This window comes from Podarcis tiliguerta (assembly GCF_965153285.1).
Source record: "Podarcis tiliguerta genome assembly, chromosome: 1".
Taxonomy (NCBI): domain Eukaryota; kingdom Metazoa; phylum Chordata; class Lepidosauria; order Squamata; family Lacertidae; genus Podarcis; species Podarcis tiliguerta.
The window spans coordinates 86584590-86609582 of record NC_139534.1 but is presented as its reverse complement, the minus strand read 5'-3'; the positions used below and the strand labels follow the sequence as shown (position 1 = coordinate 86609582).

Sequence of the window (24993 nt, the reverse complement as noted above, 5' to 3'; positions counted from 1 at the left end):
GTTGTTTATAATTGCTTGTATTTGAGAGGGAGCAGCGCTGACAGTGGTCCCATGCTGGTTCACTGAGATAAGTAATAATAGAGACCAGCAGTAGAGGCAAACCATGTTCAATTAGCAGTGATAAAGCTGGAAGCTACCAGATCTCCTTTGCTCTCATGCTTCAAAAAACTTGGTGGTAGCTGAGACAACAGTCTACCCCTAAACAATATGTTAGGAACCAGATGTTTTCAGTGGACGGTTCTGCACGTTGTGTGTTGGCTTGTTCTTTCCTTGCTGAATCTTTGGTGGCTCTTGCTGTGCAGGAGTTCCGGCAGTTACACACGTATGAAAGTCCTCCAGCAACTTCATTTGCTTTTCACGTATGATTATATGAGGACGTATCTTAAGAATTGTGGCTATTGCTTGTTGAGGGGTACAGTGGTGGAGCTGCAAAGGCAGAAAATCCAAATGAAAAACTATCTAAGCTGGGAACTAACTAGCTTAAGCAATGGAATGGAAAAACAGATAGTGAGAATGGTTCAAAAACAATACCCTCACACTTAAAAGAATCCCAAATATTTGTTGTCATTTGTGAGTCTGTTGGCTAAAATCTGCCTTGTCTGATTCTAGCAGATTACTCAACAACTGTTATACTTAACCATCTATTTTTTTCTCCTGCTGGAGGAAGAATGGCTTCTGCATTGCTTTCCATTCAATCTCAAAGCATAATTGATTATATTTGGGCTATATGCTCTTAACACTATCCTAGAATGCCACCATGATGAATGTACACAAGCCTAGACAAAGTTCTTATTTTCAAAACTAAATGATGTACAACTGGTAAGGAAAAAATGCACTAATAGTCGTCCATCTAATATCCTACACATTTTCTCCCCACTTTCCAGGCAACAAGGGGCTTGAAAGTGCAAACATTTTTCATTCATGCTGCCAACTTTAATAAAAAGGTAAAGGTAAAGGTACCCCTGCCCGTATGGGCCAGTCTTGCCAGACTCTAGGGTTGTGCGCTCATCTCACTCTATAGGCCAGGAACCAGTGCTGTCCGCAGACACTTCCGGGTCACATGGCCAGCGTGACAAGCTGCATCTGGCGAGCCAGCGCAGCACACGGAACGCCGTTTACCTTCCCGCTGGTAAGCGGTCCCTATTTATCTACTTGCACCCGGAGGTGCTTTTGAACTGCTAGGTTGGCAGGCGCTGGGACCGAGCGACAGGAGCATACCCCACCGCGGGGATTTGAACCGCCGACCTTTCGATCGGCAAGCCCTAGGCGCTGAGGTTTTACCCACAGCGCCACCCGCGTCCCATGCGCCAACCTTAATACAGAAGTGGAAATGACTCCCAAGTCCATCCCTGTCACAAGGAAGCTGGCAGTCATACATACTCATTTTCTCTCTCAATGAGTACTAAATGAAGTGCTATACCCTAATTAAAGCCAATAAATTAAGACCACGTTGGAAGCAGAGTAGCAGTCCTGGGAAGAGTTCCGCTTCTCTTATTCTTGTTTAACAGAAGCAGTTTGTGTACAATTGATCCATTACCACTTTCTCAGTGTATTGGAAGCTTTCTTACCTGAATTAAATATGCAGCAACCATAGTGGCACTGCGAAAGCGGCCAGCTTTGCAGTGCACGTATACTGAGTTCCCTGATGCACGATGCTTCATCACAAACTCAACACCTTTATGCAGGTTTTCCAATGATGGGACGCCAGTCAAATCCACAGTACTAAGGCGCAACTGTTCTACACCCATTTCCGCCCATTCCTGCAATTAACCCAGAAAACACAGAATCATCCATTTGGAAAAGAGAGGCAATGACCACTGTCACCTTTTCATTGGGCACAATGAAAGTCAAGGGAACGATGCCACAAGAAAAAGTTGCTAATTTGGGCTGCAGTTATCTTCTGAACCCTACTAAACTCCATGGGACTTACTTCTGAGTAGACACACATACAATTGCACCGTTAAAAGTTATTGAGGAAAGCTGAAAGGAAGACTGCAAAAATGGGGCTAAGAAAATAATGTGGGAGACAAAACGGTAAAATTAGGTAGCAGTACAGTGAGGGTAACTAAGTGGGGAAAGGGGGAAATTTATCTGAGTACAATTCCCACTGGCCTCTGCATTTATTCAGAAGTATGTTCAACATGCCTTTCCACCAAGTAAACATGCACATAATTGCAGCCCAAGTCAAGACGTTTCAGTGAAAACATGGCCTGAGGCTTGCGCACCATGGGAGGCCAGTTTGGTGCTGATGCAGCGGTTTGACTTCACCCCCCGAGGCGCACTCCATTGTCTCTCAAGACAGACGAGTGCCAACAACTTCTATGTAAACATGCACAGATATGATAGCATAACATGCAGTTCTGATTCAGTAACATTTTGGGCTGTCCTATATCCCCCTCAGACAGCATTCTATATTGCTGTTTAAATATTCCCTTCTGAGGGAGCTTGTCAGTTGGATCCCCTCTTTTCTTGGACACAATGGAGCTTGTGGGGGGACTCACCTCAGAGGAATAACACAGGAAGCGAGTCTCATACTCTTCGTTCATTGTGACCACTCCTCGGACATTCTGCTCCTCTACCAACTGCAGGAAGAACAGACAAATAAGTCCAGGTCTCAATATATTTCAGTATCTAGCCCATCCTCTCCTAATGGTTCTCACTCAGTATGTGCCATAAAGAGAAGCTTGCAGACAGAAGGCCATAGAAGCAGGTACCCACTCCCTTTTTTAACCACTTTTGGTGGAATCTAAATTGTTGCTCTGATTTTAATTTATGCTTTAGTTTTGCCAATATGTTCTGCCATTTTAGCTATAATTTTTGCATATTTTATTCTGTTCACTATTGTTCAGTTTTCTTTTATATAATGTTTTATACATTTATTCTGGAAACTGCTGTGTGATTACCATACAATGAATAGCAGTCTATTAATTATTATTATTATTAAATTTATATACAGTGGTACCTCGGGTTAAGTACTTAATTTGTTCCGGAGGTCCGTTCTTAACCTGAAGCACCACTTTAGCTAATGGGGCCTCCTGCTGCTGCTGCGCCGCCACCGCACAATTTCTGTTCACATCCTGAAGCAAAGTTCTTAACCCGAGGTTCTTAACCACCATGATTAAAATATGCAATTAAACAATTCCATTCAAACAGCACAGCAATTAAAACAGATGCATCTTCTAAAGCAAGTAGAATGTCAATACAGATGGAGGCCTCTTGTATTTCTGCAAGGTATACATGCCTCAGCACTGGTGCCAGCAGTTAAAAAGTCCATCGCTGCATCATCACAAGCCAACAATCATCAGGTTGTGGCAGGACTAACTGGGATCTTAATGCTTTTACCCGGCAATGGAGCAGAGGTCCATCAGGTAGCCTGGTTCAGGGCTGTTTAGGGCTTTATATCAATCAATCAAAGAACTAAAAACTGGCTTGATAGCCAACAGGCAGTAAGTGTTGATCCCTTCACAGTTGGCATGAGGTGTATCCAATATGGGGCACTACTTGCCACCTGGATCTCAGCATTCTATACCAGCTGCAGCTTCCAAAGCAGCTGTCAGAAAAGTTCACAGTGCATTATAGTAGTCTAAACATGAGGTTACCAATACATATGTCACAGTGGCCAAACTACATTGTCCAGACTCCAGGAAAGTTGACTAGGTACTCTTCACCAGCGAAGTCCCTCAATGCTATTCTCTGAGATCCATCATGCAAGCTGGAGCAGAACCACCACAGAACAGTCTATAAACCTGATTTATAAATCTACCGTTGCAGGTTACAAATTGATTTATACCATTAGTGGCAAGGGATAATTTATTCCTTCTGCTCAGTGCTCCACTGCAGTGGGCCTTGGACCCAAGAGGGGCAGCTGCCCGCGCTTGAGTTGAACCAAAGCTAGAGAAAGGCTTGCTCAGGAACTTTTCCAGGGCTCACTACTCAGCCCTTCACATGAAACAACAGAAGCCAGGATACCTTGTAGCTTGTGTGGCCCCTAAAGAATAGCCCCAGCTGTTTGCTGGGTTCGAATCAGGATGGGCTTGCAAACCTTGAGCTTCTGGCAGATTTCAGCCTCCATCTCCTTCCATGTTGACAATCCTGCACCGGCTCCCCTCTTGTTGATGGGGTCTTGATCACTTTTGCTGGCAGATACTTTTGTATCTTTCAACAGCAGAAATCAAAGAGGTAAAGCCACAGAATCTACCGAGCGTGTCCAGCGCAACGCTGCACGTGCCTACTCGGGAGTAAGCCTGCGCCGAGTTCAACATAGCAGCGGGCGCAGGGCTACAGCCTGAGTTTCTAAAGGGAAGGACGCAGCTAAAGAAGCAGAAACCTCGTGCGCCGTGGGAGTTATTCCGAGGTACCTCGCTGCTCCCCAGCCGAGTGGCCCGCGGAGCCAGCCTTGGGGAGAAGGCGAGGAAACGGCGCCTGGCGCTGAGCCGCAGCTCCCGCCCGGCAGCTGAAAGAGCACCCGCGGGCGAGACGCCTGCTCCGCCCGGCCCGGCCCTCCCGTTACCTGGCGGCTGCGTCCCCGCAGAGGCAGCGCCCCCAGCAGCACGGAGCGGTCGACGCGGCTGAACCAGGGCCGCTGCGAGCCGGGCAGCCACTCCCGCACCAGCGTGTACAGCAAGGTCGGGTAGAACAGGACCCGCGCGGCTCCGGGACCCAGCGCGCTCAGCACCATCGCCAGGCTGCCGGCCTCTTCGGGGCGGGGAGGGCCGTTAGGGCAGCTCATTGCGCTCAGCGGAGAGGGGGCCGGGCCGCAGGCATCTCGGCGGCGCGGACGTGCCCGCGCGTCGAGACGCAGCTACAACTGTCGCGCGGGTGGGCGGGGGAGAGCAGCGAGCGTGCTCATTCGCGGACGGAGGGGCGCGCGCGCGGGGACGAGTCCGCTCGTTCCCTCGCGCGCCTTTATCTCGTTGGTGCGCCTCCTGCCCTGGGATGGTCTTTCCCGGAAGTGCCGCCATCTTGCGAAACCGGCCTGAGGCGGAGGGAGCCGAGCGGGGCGCGGGCGGATCCCCCGGGGCAGGCGCGAGGGCGGCGGCCGCCAGGAGGAGCCCGGGAAGGGCAAGGAAGGGAAGGCGCGCAGCCGACGGTGAGTCCGCTCAGTCCAGCTCGCCGGCGGCGGACGGGACGTCCATTTCTCCGCCTTATTAGGACTCTTCTCCCTCTTTTAATTGGGCCTCGTTAGGACCCGAACGACTTTCGCTTCCCTTCCCCGCTGGCGAGACAGGAGTTTGGGCGGCGGGGGGGGGGAGGGGAGGCTGCGCTGTCTGCCCCTTTTCTCTTCCTCACAACGGCCGCTGCCTTGACGCTGACGGGCCGCCAGCTGCGCGGGTTGCCTGCCTTCCGCGGGTGGCGGCGCGGGAGCGTCTCATGACCAGCCGGAGACTGTCCCAAACCCTGGGGGGGGGGGTGAGAAGGAGGGAGAAGCAGCTCTCAGGCGCTTGGGTGGCGGGCAGCGGCGGGTGTTGACGCTTGTCCCTTCCTCTGGTGTTTGCGCTTCTCCTGAAATAGTTGCTGGCGAGACATTCCGGGGTGGGGGAAGAATTTCGCAGGCGCGCTTTATCGCCCGCGGGGCTCCGGGGCAGCGCAAGCCGCTGGCGTCGCCATCCCCGGGCCCAGGGGGCGGGGCTCGCCTCCGAGAGGCTGAGGGTCTGACGCCACACGTCTGTGTCTCTCGCCTCGTTACGGAGCTCCGCTTTACCTTTGAGATATTACTCTCAACTGATGACCCGCTGGAAAATGATTCCCACGAGGGACGGGATGTACGATGTATTCCTGGCGGTTTAATGGACCCCAAGTGGAAGGAAAATGAGGAGGTCGGAATCCCTGGAAGATCGGCCACGTGCTGCGATTTAAATGACGACCCCCTGACTCTTGTGAAACGTCTCCCTGGCTTATAATGGCAGCCCCCTTAGCTCTCCCCTGGCCACTTGGCTCAGTCAGAGTAGTGCGCCACAAGTAGTTGGGGTGTTGTGTTTCGAAAGGCATTTTGCCAGTAGGGGAGAAATAAACGCAGTAAACTTAGAGCAGAGGCAGATGAGTGAAAAGGTAGTCAGTGAAGTACAAATGGAGGAAAGAGGGACACGAGGGAGATGCTTTAAAAAATGAAATAAAGTACGGGTTGTACTAGTACTTTAGTCACGTTATGTGGGTATGGTTCAGTGCTAAACTACACAAATACTTGCATGGTTCATATATGTGGTTTCTTGTGTGGGAATTGCTGTACTGCACTTTTGCCCATAAATTTATTAACTTACTCTTAGGATACTAATATATGAGAAAATACTGCATGTATATGCTGCTTCCTTGTTCCATGTACTGCTCCATTGCAGGAACATACAGTACTAGAACAGTTTATCTTGCTGCAGAAGAGGGAAGTGTTGCTGGGAGACCATTTTCTGTACAGTGTTACATGGTCTGGAATTTACTTCTCTCAGTTTGCTATAGCTTGGTCTTTTTTCTTCTTCAAATGCTTCTAGAACTATTCACTTTTGCCACTTACATAAAACATTCATGTAGTTCCTAATGTTTCATTTCCTTACTATGTTCTGAGTACAATGGAGAAACAGGATATTGGGAAGTGGCTGTCAAGGTGGACAAGAAGAGAGGGCATTATCTATCCTATGCCTCTGTGTAATGTGTTTTCATTGCAGTATACTATACTGCTATGATGGCTGCTTGCTTTGCCCCTTGATGGGGCTGAAGCATACTGAAGTTGGCTGTCAGACAGAGTGGTCCCTCTGCTTCCTCCAGGGTCACACTACCTGTTTCAAGGCAAGGGGGAAAGGTGTAGTATTAGGGTAGATGAACAGAAAGGATAGGGCACAGAATGGCTTGAAAAACTGATTTGAAGGGGGAAGGGATGGAGTGAAGGGAAATAAGGCAATGAGCAAAGAGCACTTCCTCCACCCCAAGGGAAAATGGGATATTGGTTCCTATTTCTAAAAGTGTCTGAAACTGCATACCTTTTTACTTTCTCTCAGATATGTGGAGTGGCTATCTTGAAGAATACTGCTCCGGGTAACCCTGAGATCACAGGATGGAATAATGTTTTTGAATGAAATTGCTCTTTGAATGTTTTAACGGTTTTGGAATGTTTTTGTTTTTAAATTGTGGATCTATTTGCTGCCCTGGACTCCTTCAGGAGGAAGGGTACAGTATAAATTCAATCTATCAGTCAATAAAAATGCAACACTTAGATATATTACTGAATGATGGTGGAGACTGACCTCTCCTATGGGGAGGGGATAGAGTTCCTTAGTCCTTCCACTCCAAAATCATAGGCATTCTGCTAGTTGATTGCTATACCATTTTGTGGTGGCTTTGTCTACTATTCTAGAGTTGGATTTTTGTACACTGTAAATGCCCAATTATTCACTTGATATACATTTGCTTGCATTTGGCAACTGAATGTTTCTGCAGATTTTTGCTGCCCTTACAAATTATTTAGTGTGATTCCTGACTGCATTTTTGTGTGCATCTGGTCATTAGGTTTGTTCTTTCCATACTTGTTTCATCTAGTTAGAACATTCCAAGTGGAGTGTTAAAAGTGAAAACACACTGAGCTGATTTGCATATCAAGTCAGGGGTACCTAATCTGTGTCCTCCAATTGTTGGTTGACTGCAGTTTCCACCATCTCTAAGAACATAAGAATAGCCTGCTGGATCAGACCAGTGGCCCAACTAGTCCAGTATCCTGTTCTCACAATGGCCAATCAGATGCCTGTTAAAAACCAGGATTCCAACAACTGGTATTCAGAAGGATTGCTGCCTCCCAACTGTGGAGGTGGAGCATAGCCATTATGGCTAGTAGGCATTGAGTACCTTCTTTTATCTGTCCTAAATCTTTCAACGTTCAGTTTCATTGGATGATGATAAGTATTATGAGACAGGAAGAAAAAAAATTATCTGCACTTTGTCCATTCCATGCATAATTCTATAAGCATCTACCATGCAGCCACAGAAAGCCCTCTCCCTGGTTCCAATAAAAAAAAGATATATATTAGTGGGACCAGAAGTAGGACCAGAAACAAATACACAATATGAGTCCATATTTGTTCCTGCAGCATGGATTAAATCATGTGTCTCTGTTTTGCTTTAAATGAGGCTTGATTATTTTTTGCTTGCTGTCATGCATAGCTGTCAATGCAAAGATACAGGTAATCCAATCTATGTGTCTCAGAATGAAGGCTGATTGGTGGGTTCATGAAGGGATTTTTGTCCTGTGTAAAATATGATACACCAGAGTGTGTATCATCCCTGACACATTTTAAAGCATATGGAATCTGGTGCTTTCCATATGGACTTGTCCTTAATATATTTCTTGCTGTAAGAGTAGCTGCAAAATTGGAAATGCCCATTTTGTTTAATTCAAAAATGCACTGTCCTGAAGATGTCTTCATTACTTCTTCATCTCTGGATGATCTTACAGATGTCTCTGGACACTTTTTTCCAGACATATGCTATTCCACCACTATTTGTGTTTCTGGGTATCTGGGCAATGCTTGTTTAACTTGCCGGTAAATACAGTACCATTGTCTATGAAGAAGTCAGCCTAGTCCTTGAAGGCCTCTTCTTACCCAGGGTCTAACTTACTTAAGAGCCCAACCTTATCAGCTTAAATCCTGCCTTGTTATCCAGCAAATTTTTCATGCCTACCATCCACTTCTTCTTTTCCCTAGCTTGAGCGTGCTGCATAGTGATTTCCTTGCAGCCTGTCTCTGAAGCTGAGTTGCATGGCAGTGATAACCTCATTGCAAGGCCGAGAACATTGCAAGGCCTAGAATAAGGCCAATACTAGTACAGGCCCCAGAACTAGTATCCTTAAAAGTATTATTATTAAAAAGTACCACTCATTTCTTAATTTTACCATTGTGAAACTGTAAAATATTCTTATGCTGTTCAACCTAACTTTATTTTTAAATTTATGCATGTGCTAAGAAAGACAGTTACCTTAATTTCTACACCCCCCCCCATTTATTTTTCACAGGAAAGTGAATATCATAATTCCCAGACCAAGCTGTCAAAATTATGTCTGTATTTGTCACCTTGCTCCTGAATTTGTCTGTATCACTCTGTCTTTTTTATGAATGTAATTATAAGTAGTCTGCATGCATGCAAATCCTTGTCTGTCCCATTGTTCAGAAATTTTCTGTAGTATCCACTTGTCCATTAACATTTGAAAAGTGGGTGAGTTTAACACATTTTCCCCTGTCAATTAAGTTTCCTTGCATCTGTTCATGGCATCTAGATTTTTGGTTATATAAATTGGACATTTTCTTCACTAAACATATTTTGCTACATTTCTAAATGTGAAATAGCTTCGTTAACTCTCACTGGGTATGTATATATTAGCGGGCAGAGCAGAAGCTAGTTTCTCTTAGCAACCATGTAAGGGTAAAACCGCTGAATTTTTTGCTCCTCAAGAGAACTTGGAGCTAAAACAGTTCTTCATGTCTTCTGTATTGGTACAAATGCTGCAGACTAGCTTGCAGAGTGGATGGCCTTGTGTGTTGCATTGTATTTCAACCAGGCTTCCAGTCCCTGCATTTGCCAACCTGTTAGTTTGTATGCATTTTTGCTACAACTGGAGGCCCAAGCAAAAGATTATAATGTTGGTCTCTGGCAGTGCTAATGGGACTTGGAATATATCTTGTTGATAAAGTAACTAGTCTGTGAATGGGTTAGCTCAGAAGATCAGAGACTTAAACTTTGAAACAATGAATATTTTTCATCGGGGGTGTTTGAAGACCCTGTCATCGGTTGGGAGAAATATATTTATGAAAGGGCATTATAAATTCTGTAATTATTTGATAATGTGGGCCCATAAACTGAGTTGGCATACACACCAACCATTATTATACTTGGAAAACTTGGGAGAGGGGTGAATTTGTGCTTGGGTTGGAGCTACCAAACCACGGAGACTTGTGCTGCTTCTGCCTTTGAAGTCCAGTGCAAAATGAAAGGCACGGCCCCATAGGACATTGTGTTCTAAGGTTGTGCACCACATATTTTTACTGCTTGCTCCCTGTGATGGTATCTCAGGAATATGGTGTGCTGCATTTTGATGCAATATTATCTCCTGACAACCATATGTCAGGAGTGCTCTGATGGTGTTTCCTGCTTGGCAGGGGGTTGGACTCGATGGCCCTTGTGGTCTCTTCCAACTCTATGATTCTATGATCTCCCAGATAACCAGAGAGATTTAACATCCATGAGCAGTTCAAAAGCATACTGGCTCGAGTAGATAAATAGGTATTACTGTGGCTGGAAAGTAAATGACATTTCCATGCACTCTGGCTTCCATCATGGTGTCACGTTGTGCCATAAGTGGTTTACTCATGTTGGCCACATGACCCGGAAAACTGTCTGTGGACAAACACTGGCTCCCTCGGCCTGAAAGCGGAGATGAGCACTTCACTCCATAGTCAAATTCGACTGGACAATGGTCAAGGTTGATGGGAGTTCTATTACTACTACTACAGTTTAGTATCCCCCCCTTTATCCTAAGATCCCAGAATTAAAATGCAACGTTAATATTCATACAGTGGTACCATGGTTTAAGAACAGTCTGGTTTAAGAATGATTTGGTTTACAAACTCCGCAAAACCGGAAGTAGTGTCCCAGTTTGAGAACTTTACCTCGGTCTAAGAATGGAATCTGAATGGTGGAAGGGCACCGGCGGCGGGAGACCTCATTAGGGAAAGCGCACCATGGTTTAAGAATGGTTTCGGTTTAAGAATGGACTTCTGGAATGGATTAAGTTCATAAACCGAGGTACCACTGTCCACGATTTCCCACAATATTAAAAACAGTTTTAAACAACTTAAAATTACACAAATAAAATGTGTCCTTAAAATATACATCAATTGTCAAAAGCAAGGCTAAAGAGGTGTAGTCCAGAACATATGGGGGACACCAGGTTGGGGAAGGCTGCTCTTTTCCCACTTTCTGTATATAGACAAACAGTCACAAACATGCACACTGATTACCTTCCTCACATCTTTTCCCCTATGTTACATGTTACCTGGAAAACAGTAGCCTCTTGGAGGAGCCAGAAGATTTGGCCTGTAAGCCTTGCCCATGAAAAACAAAAACTTTGTTATAGTTGTAGCTGGTGTCCAGGAGACAGTTCTGTTTAGTTGATTGCTGTTGTTCATTGTAGATCAGCTTCAGTGGGGTGGCCTCAAAGAAGAGATTGCCCTTTTGGCTTGGGTGTGTGGTGAAGGCAGTTGGGTGTGGATGGGCTTGCTCCTACAGCCCCAAGTGAGAGATTCAAGCGAGGCAGGAGGGATGGATATGAATGTACTGGCTTCCAAGTTAGAAATGCAATGCTGGGGAATTGTGTCTGTTGTGAGAGCAGATTGCAGCTCACAAATACATATCCTGTGTGGTTGGAGCTATTTGTTGATATTGTGATCTTATATTGTTTGGCATTTACAGTCATACCTTGGTTTTCGAACAGCTTAGTTCTCGAACATTTTGGCTCCCAAATGCCACAAACCCGGAGGTGAGTGTTCTGGTTTGTGAACTATTTTTGGAAGCCGAACGTCCGGCAGGGCTTCCGATTGGTTGTAGGAGCTTCCTGCAGCCAATCAGAAGCCACGCTTTGGTTTTGGAAGTCAGTTTTCCACAATGAATTCTGTTTGATTTCCAAGGTATGACTGCACAGTACTTTTATACTTTTTTTGAATTAATATGCTGTTCATCACATCTGGGGCCTTCATACCAAAAGCTGTTTATATACAAATCATAACATGAATATTTGCACACAAACATGCAAGCATTCACAACCATGAAACTTAACAACATCATAGCTTCTTTTCAACACTCTCCATACCCAGTGCATCTGGTTGAAGGTATGTATGAAGATACAGAGTGCTCTGTGTGTGTTTATACAAATATTTGCCTTCTACTTACCCAGTTTGAAATGTTTTATCTCCCTTAAACAATACAGTCATAACTTCGCTTACCTAAACTTCAGGATCCGTAAGTGGCAAACTTGGAAGTATATTTCCGGGGTTTTGCCACATGTGCAGAAGCGGTCCCTCCAGTTGCGGAAACCTCGGGATCCAACCGGAGCTCCGGAACGGATCCCGTCCACAACCAGAGGTACCACTGTAGAGAATTTTAACTAGGTCAAATAAAGATGTCCTGTTTGGGTGTGGCCAGTCTACTACGTGACTGGCAGTCTTATGTTATACCATACACACTTGCCTGGAAGTAAGTTTCCTTTGAGATCAATGGGATTTACTTATCAATTAGTATTGCACTGATACAGTTATCTACATCACAGTTGTATTCCATCTGAGGAGCTTAGTGTTCTAGCTTCGCTAGTTGTCCTGAGAGATGTGAGCTCCTTGTCCCAGTAAATTTCATAAGCAAGTGACCCACTTTCTCCAGCCATAGGCACTGCCCTACTAGATCACCATCTAGTCTAGTCCATCATTCAGTTTCCAGGAAGAAGAAACAGGGAAGGTGGAACAAGCTTTTCCCCCTGCTATTCCAGAGGGTAGGAACTGAGCGATTGGATTCAAATTACAAGATTCCAACTAAGCATTAGGAAGAACTTTCTGATGGTAGGAGCTGTTTGACAGTGGAACTGACTAATTTGGGAAGTAGTGGACTCTCCTTCCTTGGAGGTTTTTAAGCAGAGTTTGGATGGCCATCTGTCATGGATGTTCGCAGGGAGCTGGACTAGATGACCCTTGGGATACCTTCCAACTCCATGATTCTATGAAACCAATTGAGTCCTAGGAAGATTGCAAGCATCTTGTATTATTAATCTTCTAGTCTCTGGCATCTTGAGGTGTGTTTCCTCTGACTATGAAAAAGCTGCTTAGCTATCATGGCTGAATTCTGTTAATTCCCCTAGGACTCTGAGTTCTAGGGGAACTCCCCTGAACAGATTGTTGTTGTGTTTGGAGGCTTCTGTGGGCATAAGCAGATTTCTGTTGTGCAAGTGGGTGGACATCATTGGTCAGTTCACATTTTCTATACTGGGATGGCTAATCTGTGGCCGTCCAGATTTTGTAAGGCTACAACTTACATAGGGGTTGTATGCAGCCAAATCATTTTGCATGTCAAATAACTTCTGCAGGTGCAACAGAACTTCCACTCCCTCTTCTCTCTGGTGTGAAGCCCCAGTCTGATACGGGGTTTTCCCCAAGCCTCAGAGCAGATTTGGTGTCAGTGTAGGGGGAGGAAGGGGAGAGGGAGTTCCATTATGCTCACAGAAGTTGCATACACAGTGATTTAGGTGGAGTCGATCTATAATTGCTGACCATTGACCGTGCTGGCTAGGATTGATGGGAGTATGAAGTCCATCAACATGTGGAGGTCACAAGTTAAGGTCCCCTGTCTACATTATTTGAGTAATTACAGCAGGGCTGTCTTTAGCATATGCAACGCCGGGGTGCAAAGATCCGTCCAGCATCCCCAATTTTTTGGGGAGGGGGGAGCCAAAGTTGAGTAGGAAATAACTGCTTTTGTTTCCTGACTCGTCGGGAATATTTGACACTAGGGGGGGAGCAGGAACTTTCACTCCATTGCTTTTCACTGCCGCCGATTGAGAGGAACCGGTATACAGTTGGTATGCATTTGGCGCTTCCCAGAATTCGGCGCCTTGCACCCCTGGGTAAAGACAGCCCTGAATTACAGCTAGTTTAGACACCCCTCATTGTATGTGTGAAGTTAGGATTTTCTCCTGTAATGAATATCCCTTTGCTACTCATTTGGTATTTTGTTGCCCATTTAGTATGTGTGAAATTTAGCCAAATCATGGGGGGCTTGATAAAATTGCTGCAAATGCAGGATGTGATCCATGAGCTATCAGTTGACCATTCTTGCTGTGTATTATAAAAGCATAAAAGAATGATTTCTTTGGCATTGCCCAAACCTCATGGGGGACTGTTAACACGAACAACCTGCCACATGGAGCCATACCCACTTGGTTGAATTGCAGGTTGCCATCTTCTTTAGTTTTTGTACATAAACAAGCCATTATCTCTTGTGGACAGACATGTTCCTACGCTGCCAAGGATATTGGACTGAGTGTTGCATTCCCTCCCCCTTTAGTTTAGTAAATCTAATAAGCAGCAGAGCTACTGTGGCTTAAAGGATGTCTAGAGTAGTTTGTAAACTAAAGTTGTAGACTACCATGAACCAGTGTCAGGAAAGTAACTTTGGTTCTATTATGAGAGGTCAGTTCACTGGATCTGTAGGTTTTGGTCTCAGAGAGATGCCTCATATATCACAGAGAAGCACACTTGTTTTCTATTGTAACATGCAAAGTGGGACTCTTATTTACTGCTTTTGCTGCAGTTAAATATAGTCATCCCTCATTTTGCATGTAATGGCAGAAGCACAATCAATTCATCCTTCTGCTTCCCCCCTCTTGAGTTTAGAATCCTCTATCTTTAACCTCAGTTGCTGATTTACACTCCTCAAAAGAGAGGAGTATTGAGTGTGATGGGGAAAAAAGATTTAAAGAAGTTGGGTTACATAATCATAACAACATAAGAGACTAGCTGGATCAGACCAAAAGCCCATCTAATCCAACTTTCTGTTCTCACAGCAACCAACCAGACGTCTGTGAAAAACACTCAGGCAGAACATGACACATACAGAACTTCCTACTTGTGTTTCCCAGCAACTGATATTCAGAGGCATATTGCTTCTGATAGTGGAGATAATATAGTTATTGTGAACAATAGTGAGTGATAGCCTTATCGTCCATGAATTTATCTAATCTCCTTTTAGAGTCATCAGAGTTGGTGGTCATCACTTCTTCAACTTGTACAAGTGAATTCTGCTGTAGAAAAAAGTGCTTTTATCTGCCCAGAATATCCCACCATTCAGTTTCATTGGGTGACTGGATTCTGAGAGGAAGGAGATCTATTTCCATTTTCTCTACACATTTTACACACCTCCATCATGCCCCCTTATTGTCATTTTTTAAAGCAAAAAGCCCCAAGCCTAATCTTTCCTCACAGGGGAGATGCTTCAACCTCCTAATCATTTTGGTTCTCTGTGTTCTCATCTTCAGTTATTTTTATTGAGGTAAATTATACTGACTCATACTTCAAAGAAAACCAATAAGCGGTTAATCATCTATGTATAACTAGTAAGTTTGAGCACTACAGCTTTAGAACAATGAGCATGCAACTGCCTTTAACATGACAGTCATTCTCCAGAAGTGGTTGCTGAAACAGTAAATATAAGACATCATATTACCAGGCACTTAGCTTCTGACCTGGTTTGCAAGTAGGAACAATAGAAGTAATAGAGACTAGCCAGGAAATAAACAAGCTAACTAAATGGAGATTGGTACATTCAACAGGTATCAGAGTTGATTTCTACGGTAGTTCAGAATTAGCCTTGAAGGCACCAAGGAACCCGAACTTCATATGAAAGAAGACACTCCATGGTAGGTGTAGGAAAGTTAATATGCATAATTTACCCACCTTTTTTTTAGAACTATGTGTCAGTTTGGTAAAACTTGTGTCTGAAGAAGGTTTTAACTAATGTGTGGGAAAGCAATTTTGGAAAAGGAGAAAGGACTTCAACTGAATGCCAGAGCTTGAGAGTTTAACACTGTGAGAATTTCAGGCTGAATTGTGCATTGCAGTGAAAAATGCTATCGATGATTTTTTCATATCTTGTAGCTAGCATATTGCATATTAAGAAATGACTTCTTTGGCCAGGAGTCTCTAAATTTCACCTTGTTTTCCAAGTGAAATTGGGAAGCTTACCAATAGGTTCAATTGGGATTTCTCCCTGTTCTATATGCAATTCTCAAGGCTGAGGTGAAATGTTGTTCTATTGAAGGAAGTAGAAATCTTACCCAGCCCCACATAGCAAGCATGTTGAGCCTGGTTATATATATGTTGAACCAGGATTTAATAAGCTTCCACCATCTCATAAAATGTGATTAGTTGACCTCAAACCAGGAAAGCAGTGTAATTATGCTTGTTTTAAGAATATTCTACCTAAAGAAATATTTAAGGGCTCATACTTTTGTGGTAGTGAGTTTGATTGGAAGCTATGAAGCTAGTTTGTGTTCTTTTCTGCTCTGTTGCACACAACTATCTTCATGGATCTGACACTCTGTTTATCTGACAGTGCACTCAGTACTGCTTTGCCAGGGAAAATTGCACAAAACAAGCCCAGTGCATCAGCATTTTCATTGTGTACTGAGCTGAGTCTCTCTTCACATGGTCACATCCCCTTTTTAATCCTGGTCCTCATGTTTCTTTCCCAGTCCAGCCTGTTTTTGTGGTGTCTGTTGCTGGTCTCCCCAAGCTTGTGTTCTTGTGGTTTGAGTGTTATTTTGTGTAGATCACTGTGTTAAGACTCTCAGAAATTAAGTGGTGGTGTTCAATTGGTTCGACAGGACAGTGATCTAGCATTAGTGGTTTGTGGTAAGCAGAGAAGTGATGGCTGCTTTTAAGTTGGATTTCCTCCCAGAAATGATGGTGGATCATTGCTCCTTGAATGCCAGCCCTATGTGAGTATTTTGTTTTCATAGCTAATCTACATTAATGCTGATTGCTTTCAATTTGTTCTTTTGAAGGTAATTGGTGGGGGAATTTATTATTGTTCTGTATTAAGGGAAGAACCAAAAGAGGCATATAAGACCCTAGAGTTAATTTATGGAAGAGAGCCTAAAAAATGCTTGGAGTTGATACTCCATGAACAAGAACACAATTGGGGACAGTATGTTAAGTTTGTACCCAGCATAGGATTATGTTCCAGGGTGAGTTAATTTTAGAGAAATACACTTTATGGTTCACATAGCCCTTAAGATACAAATACATTAAATTCTGCACTATATGTGGCACATCCTTGCAGTTCAGGAGGGAATGCCAAATACATTCTTGTGAAATTTTATAGCTTGATTTGTAACTATTGTACTTTTTTAGCATGTTAGAGTTGCAGTTTTACACATTAAGTTAATTTTCTGCTCCTTGTATGTGCAGACACCTTAATATACTTCAAACACAATAGTAAAGTTTACTGATCAAAATTATATGGTATGGATGCATGTAGCTATCAAAGCATCATTCAGAGGCATTTAATGGTCGTGGTATTAGCTTCATTGGAATAAACTGTTTTCAGGTAAGTGTGGGACATCTATTTTCTTGATTTTAATCCAGAAAGATCCCAAATGTGTGTTTCAATCCCAAAGGATCCCTATTACAATTGCACTGGGGCTACTTCTGGCCCCTTCGATATCTAACTTTGCTCTGGGATATCAATTTAACATACATAGTAGAAAGCGACTAGCATGGTTGGTTGCACCATGTGTGTGCATTGTGTTTCAGAGTACAACAGAAGAAACTCTACATAGTGAATTTACAAACACTCATAATTCAACACTAGGTGATGATGTGGTGTATTCATTGGAGTCTGAGTAAATGGGGGGAAATAGTATTATTTCAGTAACATGTATTTGGACTTGGTTACAAAAGGGCAAGGAGACACGCCTGTTTATACCTAGATCCAAAACATGTTGTTTGGGGGTTGTATCCAATTAATTATACTTGGAGTAGACCCATTGAAATTAGTGAACCTAAATTAGTTATGTTTATTGATAACTTTGGTTTATGTTTCATTCATAACTCTTAGTAGTACTTGCATTGGATACAACCCTAGGAGTCTGTAATCCAGCCAGTTTTGCACAACTGGCTACACTTGTTAATTTATGGATTCCAGAAATCCTGATGCAAAGGCCTTTTGAGAATCAGCTATCTGTATCAGCTGCAGTTTCAGTACTTTCGTGTATCACAACCAATATGTGAAAATAAGGGCTGTTGATTTTATTAATCGTTTAGATATGACTTCTAGAACTTAGCCCCTCTCTTTTTTATTAAGAATAAAAAGGCAAGTTATTTTCTCTCAATTGAGTTTACAGCTTCAGATTAATTTTTTAAAAAATCAAATATTTTCCTGTTGAAAAATGCTGGGAAGCTTACGGCAATTTCTAACATTAAAAATCCAAATAAGAAATTAATAGCACATAAAACAAACTCATTGTAAATATAATACTGGGGAGCACAGCAATGAGATAAAATATTGAAAGAGTAATAATATTATCTCTTAGGCTTCAAAGCCCTGTTGAAGAAGCCTTCCTTGGTTTTTTGATAATCAGTAAAGATAATTCACATTTGCTTGTCCCTCACAACTGAGTTTCACACTTCTAGGGCAACTGCATAAATTGCTCTATTACATCCTATTGCGGTTTTAATTTTCTTGAAAGATAGGAATTTAAAATGCATTTTAAAGAAAATTGGAGCTGTAACATAAAAAAATAACTATTTGATGGTTGAATACTTCAAACTTTTTACTTCAGATCCTTAGTTCCTTTAGTTCAAGGATTAATGTGAGGAAAACAAGTTCAGTTTTCCAAGATTCATTTTCAAAATGTTTTTAATTATTCAGAGTTTGGCATATTGGATCACTATAAGATACCATCTTAGAGTAATTATGCAAAGTAGACATAATTAAAAATCCAGTTTTATTCATTTGAAAAATAACTGGCCTGCCTTGTTCTGATATTTATTGATTCTACATAATCTTACTGTTCTCTTAGGTGTGGAATGGTGGGTAACCATTCAAGGTAGCAGTGAGATCACACAGATCCAGTTTTCGGAGCATGTTCTAGAAGTAGGATTGGAGGCAGTCCACAAACAGGCAATGCGTGTTGCACACCCAATCCAAATTTGGTTTTATTCATCTCTCTCTCTCTCTCTCTCTCTCTCTCTCTCTCTCTCTCTCTCCCCCTTTCTTAAAAAATCTTTTAAAGGTGTGGGTCCCCTGAGGAGTCACAGATCGAGTTAAATGAAGCATATCCACACTTACTGATACTTTCATACAACAATATCTACAGCAGATTAGCATACAAGTCCATAAAATATACTAGCAGTAAAAAAAGGATTTATTTCAGAATAAATCCTTTTTTACTGCTAGTATGTTTTATAGACTTGTACCTGATTTTTAAAAAATAAAAATAAAGTCACAAACCCTTTAAAAACAAAATAACAACAAAACAAAATAAAACACCAAAATCATACCATTTTTGATAGGAAAGGGGTTAAAAATAAGTTACATATATAAAATAAGAAAAAGAACAAAACCACCCAAATCTCTCTATAAAACTTTGCTGTGGAAAAGATAAGTCTACATAACCTATAACAGCAGCAGCCTGAAAGAAACATAAATGCTTTTCACTTTGTAAAGTCTTGCTGTCTGATTGCCTGGAGGCAATTCTTAACTTTCAGTATTGGAGAAAACTAAAAACATTTTTATAGAGTTTATGAATAAATGGGTCAGCCATCCCCTGATAATAATCACTTGAAAATAATGGCACTTAACGTGGTTCACAAGAAGGAAAGTGACAAAAATAACAACTGAAGTTAATACTGTACAAAAAGTTACTCCCTTGCTGCTGTTGCAGCATGACTTTCAGATTCTGCAATATTAGCCCTGTGTATGTTGTATGAAGTGAACAGTGTATGCCTTTGGGCAGCATGATGTTAATACAAGTCTACCTCCTGTCCCTTCACCACAACCTTATTCTCCTTTTTCCTCCCTGTAGCTAGACTGTAAAGCAGGGATGAAAATCTGTGTTTCTTCAGATGTCATTGAACTCCATCTTCCATCAGCACCAGCCAGCATGGCCAGTGGTCAGGGATGTTGGGAGATGTAGTTCAGCAACAGCTGGAGGGTTGCAGATTCCCTAGTCCTTATCTAGAGAAACCACATAGGCAAGGGAAAGCTTTGGCAGTTTTTTGGTGGTCTGTGGTCCAGATGCCTAATTCTTTGATACTGAGATCTGAAACTCAACTCCCTAAACAGTAAGTCCATGGTGGAAGCAACATCTAGTAGGGGCAATCAGTATGTTAATACAAAATTCCACAGAATGGAAGAACCTGGAAGTCTCAGTAAATATATTATTTACAGTCTGTTCCAGTATTCTGAATAGTGTTTCTTCCTTTGTCTCAAATTCACAGATTATCAATAGGATTGACAAACAGTCAGTTGACTGACTGTTGTTTGACTTTGGTCCAGTAAAGCTAAGAACACCATTGTGGGTTTTGTTATTTTAAATTTTGCAACTGTACACTGGCCCTGGCATTCTATGGTAAAAGTCAAAAGACAAGAACTGTTCAGTGAATTATTTCAGTCAGTAGAAATTGTACTTGACATGGTTAAAAGTTATAATAATTCATTATTTTTATTATTAAAAATCCAATGTTTTACAATAACAATTAATTTGTTTTTGTAATTAATGTAAGTATTATATGTTTTGATGATGAGAGTTAATTACTAGGTTGAATCTGTGTGCCTTCTGATATTAAAGCAAGGTTGCTATTTTTGACTTGTTCAGTTTTGAAAAAATATGTCACAGTGTCTGTGGACTATGAAATACTGGTTTAAATAGGAAGACATTGAATGCCTATAAGTGGAATGATCAAATGGGAAATTCAAATTCCTTTGTACAATGCCCTGCTCATTTAAACCTGAAACTCAGCAATCTACCATTGTAGCACAATTACCCTAAAGTGCTGACTACTGTGGTTTGGTGCTAGGGGAGCAGGAAGGAAGCTACTCATCTAGCAACAAATCTGAGTGGTGCAGTGCAGTGAATGGATGTTGCTGTTTTCTTGTCCCCCCAAAATATGCTGCCTTTAAGCTTGAAAGGTGAAACAAGTTTGAATGTACACCTCATAGTGCAGGGGTGGGTAACTTCTGCTTACCAGGCCAAGTTTGGCTTGCCGCTGGTCCAGTTTGGCTCATGAGGCCGTTTCCCCCAAACCATGCCTGCCCGCCCATCTTATCAACATCAGTTGATAAGCAGAAGGACAGGATTTTATCCTGCATTGGCTGTGCCACTCTGGTGTCTGCAGGGAACAGGATCACGCTGCCTAGGCAACAGGATTTAATATCAACTCATTAAATGACATCACATGACTGACAGGTGGAGAACCCTTGCTGGAGCAGTGTGAACATGAGGGTGGAGGTGCTTCAGAGAGCAGTTGGCCAAGCCGCTCTCTGCCTCTCTTCAAAGAACAAAGGGTCTTAACCTTTGCCCAGCAGCTGATGGGTGAGCCTTGGCTGCACAAACCTCTTCCCGGCTCCCCACCTTTGCCATAGGGGCATATCTGTTCCCCATCTTCCTTTTTTCTCTAACTGACGCTGAATTGATCTTCACATGTCATTGCTCCTGGATGTCTGATCAGTCCATTGAATTGCCAAAGTATACAGACACAGTTCAAGTTTGTGAAATAGTAAACTCATTGATCCTAAGTGACCTGTCAAGGATGATGCTGAGTTTTGGTATTAGTATAGGTACGTGGCACCTGCAGCAAAACCTTGCAGTGTGTCATCACTTCTGAATATGAGTGCTTTTCAGAGTTTCAGCTGGTCTTTTCTTCCATGCAGAGTATTATACCCAAACCAAACCATTGGTCTATTTTTAGGATTCCCATTCAGGAATTTTATTTTTATGGTTTTTTAATTTTTTTTAAAGTTCTATATGTCTGCAAACATTGGGTTCTCCCAGGCAGGTTGACACCTCCCTTTTGTTTCTCAGTGGCCCTGTTTTGGCTCCCATTTTTGTTGACACTCAGCACTTTAGTTTGCTGTTAGAGGGATTGGTGATATTTTTTCATCTTTATACTTACTACTAAATTCATTAGTTTTAAGTACATCAACTTTTAGCTCAGTTTTCTTTTTTCAATAAACCATTATTTACCCTTTATACTTTATACAAGACTATAATACATTCTATTTCTAAGATGCTAACGTTTCTGGGGGAGAAAATGGCAAATTCATCTGAGACATCTGAAGGCAATCAAGTCTTTGGAAAAGTGTCTCTTCTCTCTTCCCACCATGTGCCTGGTTTTCAGTGGACAGAATATGTTCTCTGGATATCTCAGATAAGCAACACTTTGAGTTTTAATTATTATCTTTCTAATACATTTGAAGAAGGGTTGGTTGGGACAGAGTCTAGGAGGACCCTTACCATATGTTTCTCATTGACTCATGCAGCTCAAAGAAAATGAATGGCACACTAGACCATCCTGACCAACCGGACATTGATGCCATCAAGATGTTTGTGGGCCAGGTCCCACGGAGTTGGTCTGAAAAAGATCTGCGAGATCTGTTTGAACAGTATGGTGCTGTCTATGAAATAAATGTCCTGCGGGACAGGAGCCAAAATCCTCCTCAGAGCAAAGGTGAGAGCCCTCTCTTTTCTTTTTACTGGAGGTTTTGGTCCAGGATCATTATGCGTCTTATTGACACTTATTACTCTGAGAAGCATGTCTTTGTGTTGTTTTGATATCATGATCCATGCATGATCTTCATGTTACTGTATTTGCTTTGGTAGCAAGAAAAGCAGATAGTAGGAAGGTTAGTTTAAATGTCTGTTGTTCTTAACATGAAGATGCAAACTTGGGCATGCCACTACATGTTGACAGTTTTATCGTTGAGCTGTACCTGCAGAGTTTGCTTATTTTATAGGTTTTCTCCTGAAAAAGCATAAATGTGTGAAGTAGCCCTAAATTGGGGACATAATTCACATAATGTTATTCCATTTGGGTGTCTTACTGATAAGATTCAGAAGCATGGAGTGTCCACTTGATGTGCATTGAAACATTTTCTACAAGATTGATCTGTCTTTTGACCTGTGCAACTCAGTCTCAAAGTGTGAAACAAGGCTCTCAAGAGTTTCAGGAAGTTGCCACAAAAAGTGTAAGCTCCTGACCCCCCATCTACTTCTGCCTTGAACTATTGACCAGGCCAGGAGGTAAGATTGTAGGAAAAGGTTTACTCTTAGTGTTACTAATAAGCATCTGATGAGGTGAGAATAAGGTGCAACCATGAGCAGTTAACTTGCAATAGTAAAAAAAGGGTTTTATCTGCTATATTGTGAATTCTGAAAACGAAAGTGTCATGCAGTGGAATGAGACCTCAAAATCCAAATGTCCATAGTGAAGGACGTTGCTTCAAGATGCAGATAAAGGGGACATCTTTTTTGCTCTCTCACTAAAAAAAAGCTCCCTGCAAGTTGGGAAAAGATACTATTGCATTCGGGACCCTGTATCTTAAAAAGCAGAGACATCACCTTGCCAGCAAAGGTCCGTATAGTTAAAGCTATGGTTTTCCCAGTAGTGATGTATGGAAGTGAGAGCTGGACCATAAAGAAGGCTGATCGCCGAAGAATTGATGCTTTGAATTATGGTGTTGGAGGAGACTCTTGAGAGTCCTGTGGACTGCAAGAAGATCAAACCTATCCATTCTGAAGGAAATCAGCCCTCAGTGCTCACTGGAAGGACAGATCCTGAAGCTGAGGCTCCAGTACTTTGGCCACCTCATGAGAAGAGAAGACTCCCTGGAAAAGACCCTGATGTTGGGAAAGATGGAGGGCACAAGGAGAAGGGGACGACAGAGGACGAGATGGCTGGACAGTGTTCTGGAAGCTACCAGCATGAGTTTAACCAAACTGCGGGAGGCCGTGGAAGACAGGAGTGCCTGGTGTGCTCTGGTCCATGGAGTCACGAAGAGTCGGACACGACTAAACGACTAAACAACAACATCATTCAAATGAGGAATAGTTGATTTCTTGTTAGTTCAAGTTCTGCAACCCTCCAGCCTTGGGTCTTGTGAATACGTAAGTCACTTATGTAATTGGGGCTGAAGTATGTTAAATAGTGAAGGCCTTAGAAACATTAATTTTGATATGAATCTTACCCTTAAAATATTCAGAATTCAGTTAGTGGCAGCTTTTGACTTAATGCATTCTGCTATCAAATAATTTATGCTGGAATGGATTATTTTAATATGTTATGCATCATGTAACTTGTTTGCATTACAGGATGCTGTTTTGTTACATTTTATACCCGTAAAGCTGCACTAGAAGCACAGAATGCTCTTCATAACATGAAGATTCTCCCAGGGGTAAGACAATAGGCATCATCTATTTAATCTGCTCTTTCAATATTTCTGCATGAATCCACACTCAGGATGCCATCTTTTCTGGGATGGGGTATGTGGAGCCCCTTGACTTGACTAATATAAATATAGGCGACTCCTCACCTACATGGGGGGTACATTCTGGGCCCCCATATGCACAAGTGAAAAAACATATACAGTGGTACCTCGGGTTACATATGCTTCAGGTTACAGACTCCACTAACCCAGAAATAGTACCTCAGGTTAAGAACTTTGCTTCAGGATGAGAACAGAAATCATGCTCCGGCAGCGCGGCGGCAGCGGGAGGCGCCATTAGCTAAAGTGCTTCAGGTTAAGAACAGACCTCCGGAATGAATTAAGTACTTAACCCGAGGTACCATTGTAGTTGGGAGTACCCTCTCAACACCCTTCTCTGCTTCTCTTTCTTCAATCAGTACCAAAAGTAATGTATCCACAGCTAGAATTGAAGCCCTGGGTCTGGCAGGAGGACATACAGCAAAGGGGCAGCTGCTGTTGAACTATCCTGCACATCAGCTGTTAGGTGGGAAGGCTGAGCAGCATAAACAAAGTCCTGCTGCATTTCAGGTCTCTTCAGGTGCTTCCTCTGTCCTCATTGACGTCCTCTTCAGGATTCGGGGAGGGTCTCCATGAGGACTCTCCTGCCATTTCCGGGTTTGAATTGAATTACTGAATTATTTCCCGGCACTTTGCGTGAATTGATTGTGCATAAGTGGAGAGACGCCTGTACTGTCTTCTCTGTCCTCTGAATTAGTATCTGTAAAAATGGATTTATAAGTTCTCTGGTTACAACAGCTTTGAAAGGAATGTATAGTTGTGGCTGGAGGTGATTTACTCCCCAAAACTTGATTTCCACCTCTGCACTACTCCCAATCCTAATTGCTTTATCTGTGTTACAGATGCACCATCCCATCCAAATGAAGCCAGCCGACAGTGAAAAGAATAATGGTAAGTGTACGTAAAACAGGCTTTTTTCAAATTAATAAGTCTGTTGTA

The 24993-nt window shown here is 42.7% G+C and overlaps 2 protein-coding genes and 1 long non-coding RNA gene across 40 annotated transcripts in view; 2 read left to right on the top strand and 1 right to left on the bottom strand.

Moving 5' to 3' along the window:
• Position 1: 1 nt before the first annotated feature.
• PTPMT1 (protein tyrosine phosphatase mitochondrial 1) lies at positions 2–4902 on the bottom strand. Its single transcript, XM_083458134.1, has 4 exons — positions 4511–4902; positions 2502–2582; positions 1569–1760; positions 2–426 (listed from the first exon to the last, which is right to left on the bottom strand). The coding sequence occupies exons 1-4, from the start codon at positions 4727–4729 to the stop codon at positions 211–213; spliced, it is 708 nt and encodes a 235-aa protein (XP_083314260.1). The 5' UTR covers positions 4730–4902; the 3' UTR covers positions 2–210.
• A 52-nt stretch (positions 4903–4954) lies between these two features.
• The window catches only part of CELF1 (CUGBP Elav-like family member 1), a 38723-nt gene continuing 18684 nt past the window's right edge, over positions 4955–24993 (top strand). For 14 of the 38 annotated variants that reach the window (XM_083457146.1, XM_083457142.1, XM_083457140.1 and 11 more), the window contains exons 1-6: positions 4975–5089; positions 15341–15427; positions 16394–16507; positions 22054–22241; positions 23882–23964; positions 24897–24945. In XM_083457146.1, coding sequence (XP_083313272.1) covers positions 16437–16507; positions 22054–22241; positions 23882–23964; positions 24897–24945 — 391 coding nt within the window. In that variant the 5' untranslated portion in view covers positions 4975–5089; positions 15341–15427; positions 16394–16436. The other 24 variants (XM_083457145.1, XM_083457144.1, XM_083457141.1 and 21 more) reach the window with 4 other exon arrangements.
• On the top strand, positions 16514–18772 carry LOC310685685. Its single transcript, XR_014515396.1, has 2 exons — positions 16514–17118; positions 18593–18772. It is a non-coding gene; the product is annotated as an uncharacterized lncRNA (long non-coding RNA).

Coding starts and splice junctions, on each gene's coding strand:
- PTPMT1 (XM_083458134.1), bottom strand. CDS start 4,729: ATGAGCTGCCCTAACGGCCCTCCCCGCCCCGAAGAGGCCGGCAGCCTG. Junction 1,761..2,501: donor TCCTGTGTTATTCCTCTGAG/GTGAGTCCCCCC, acceptor GGTTAATTGCAG/GAATGGGCGGAAATGGGTGT. Junction 427..1,568: donor TTGCTGCATATTTAATTCAG/GTAAGAAAGCTT, acceptor CTGCCTTTGCAG/CTCCACCACTGTACCCCTCA.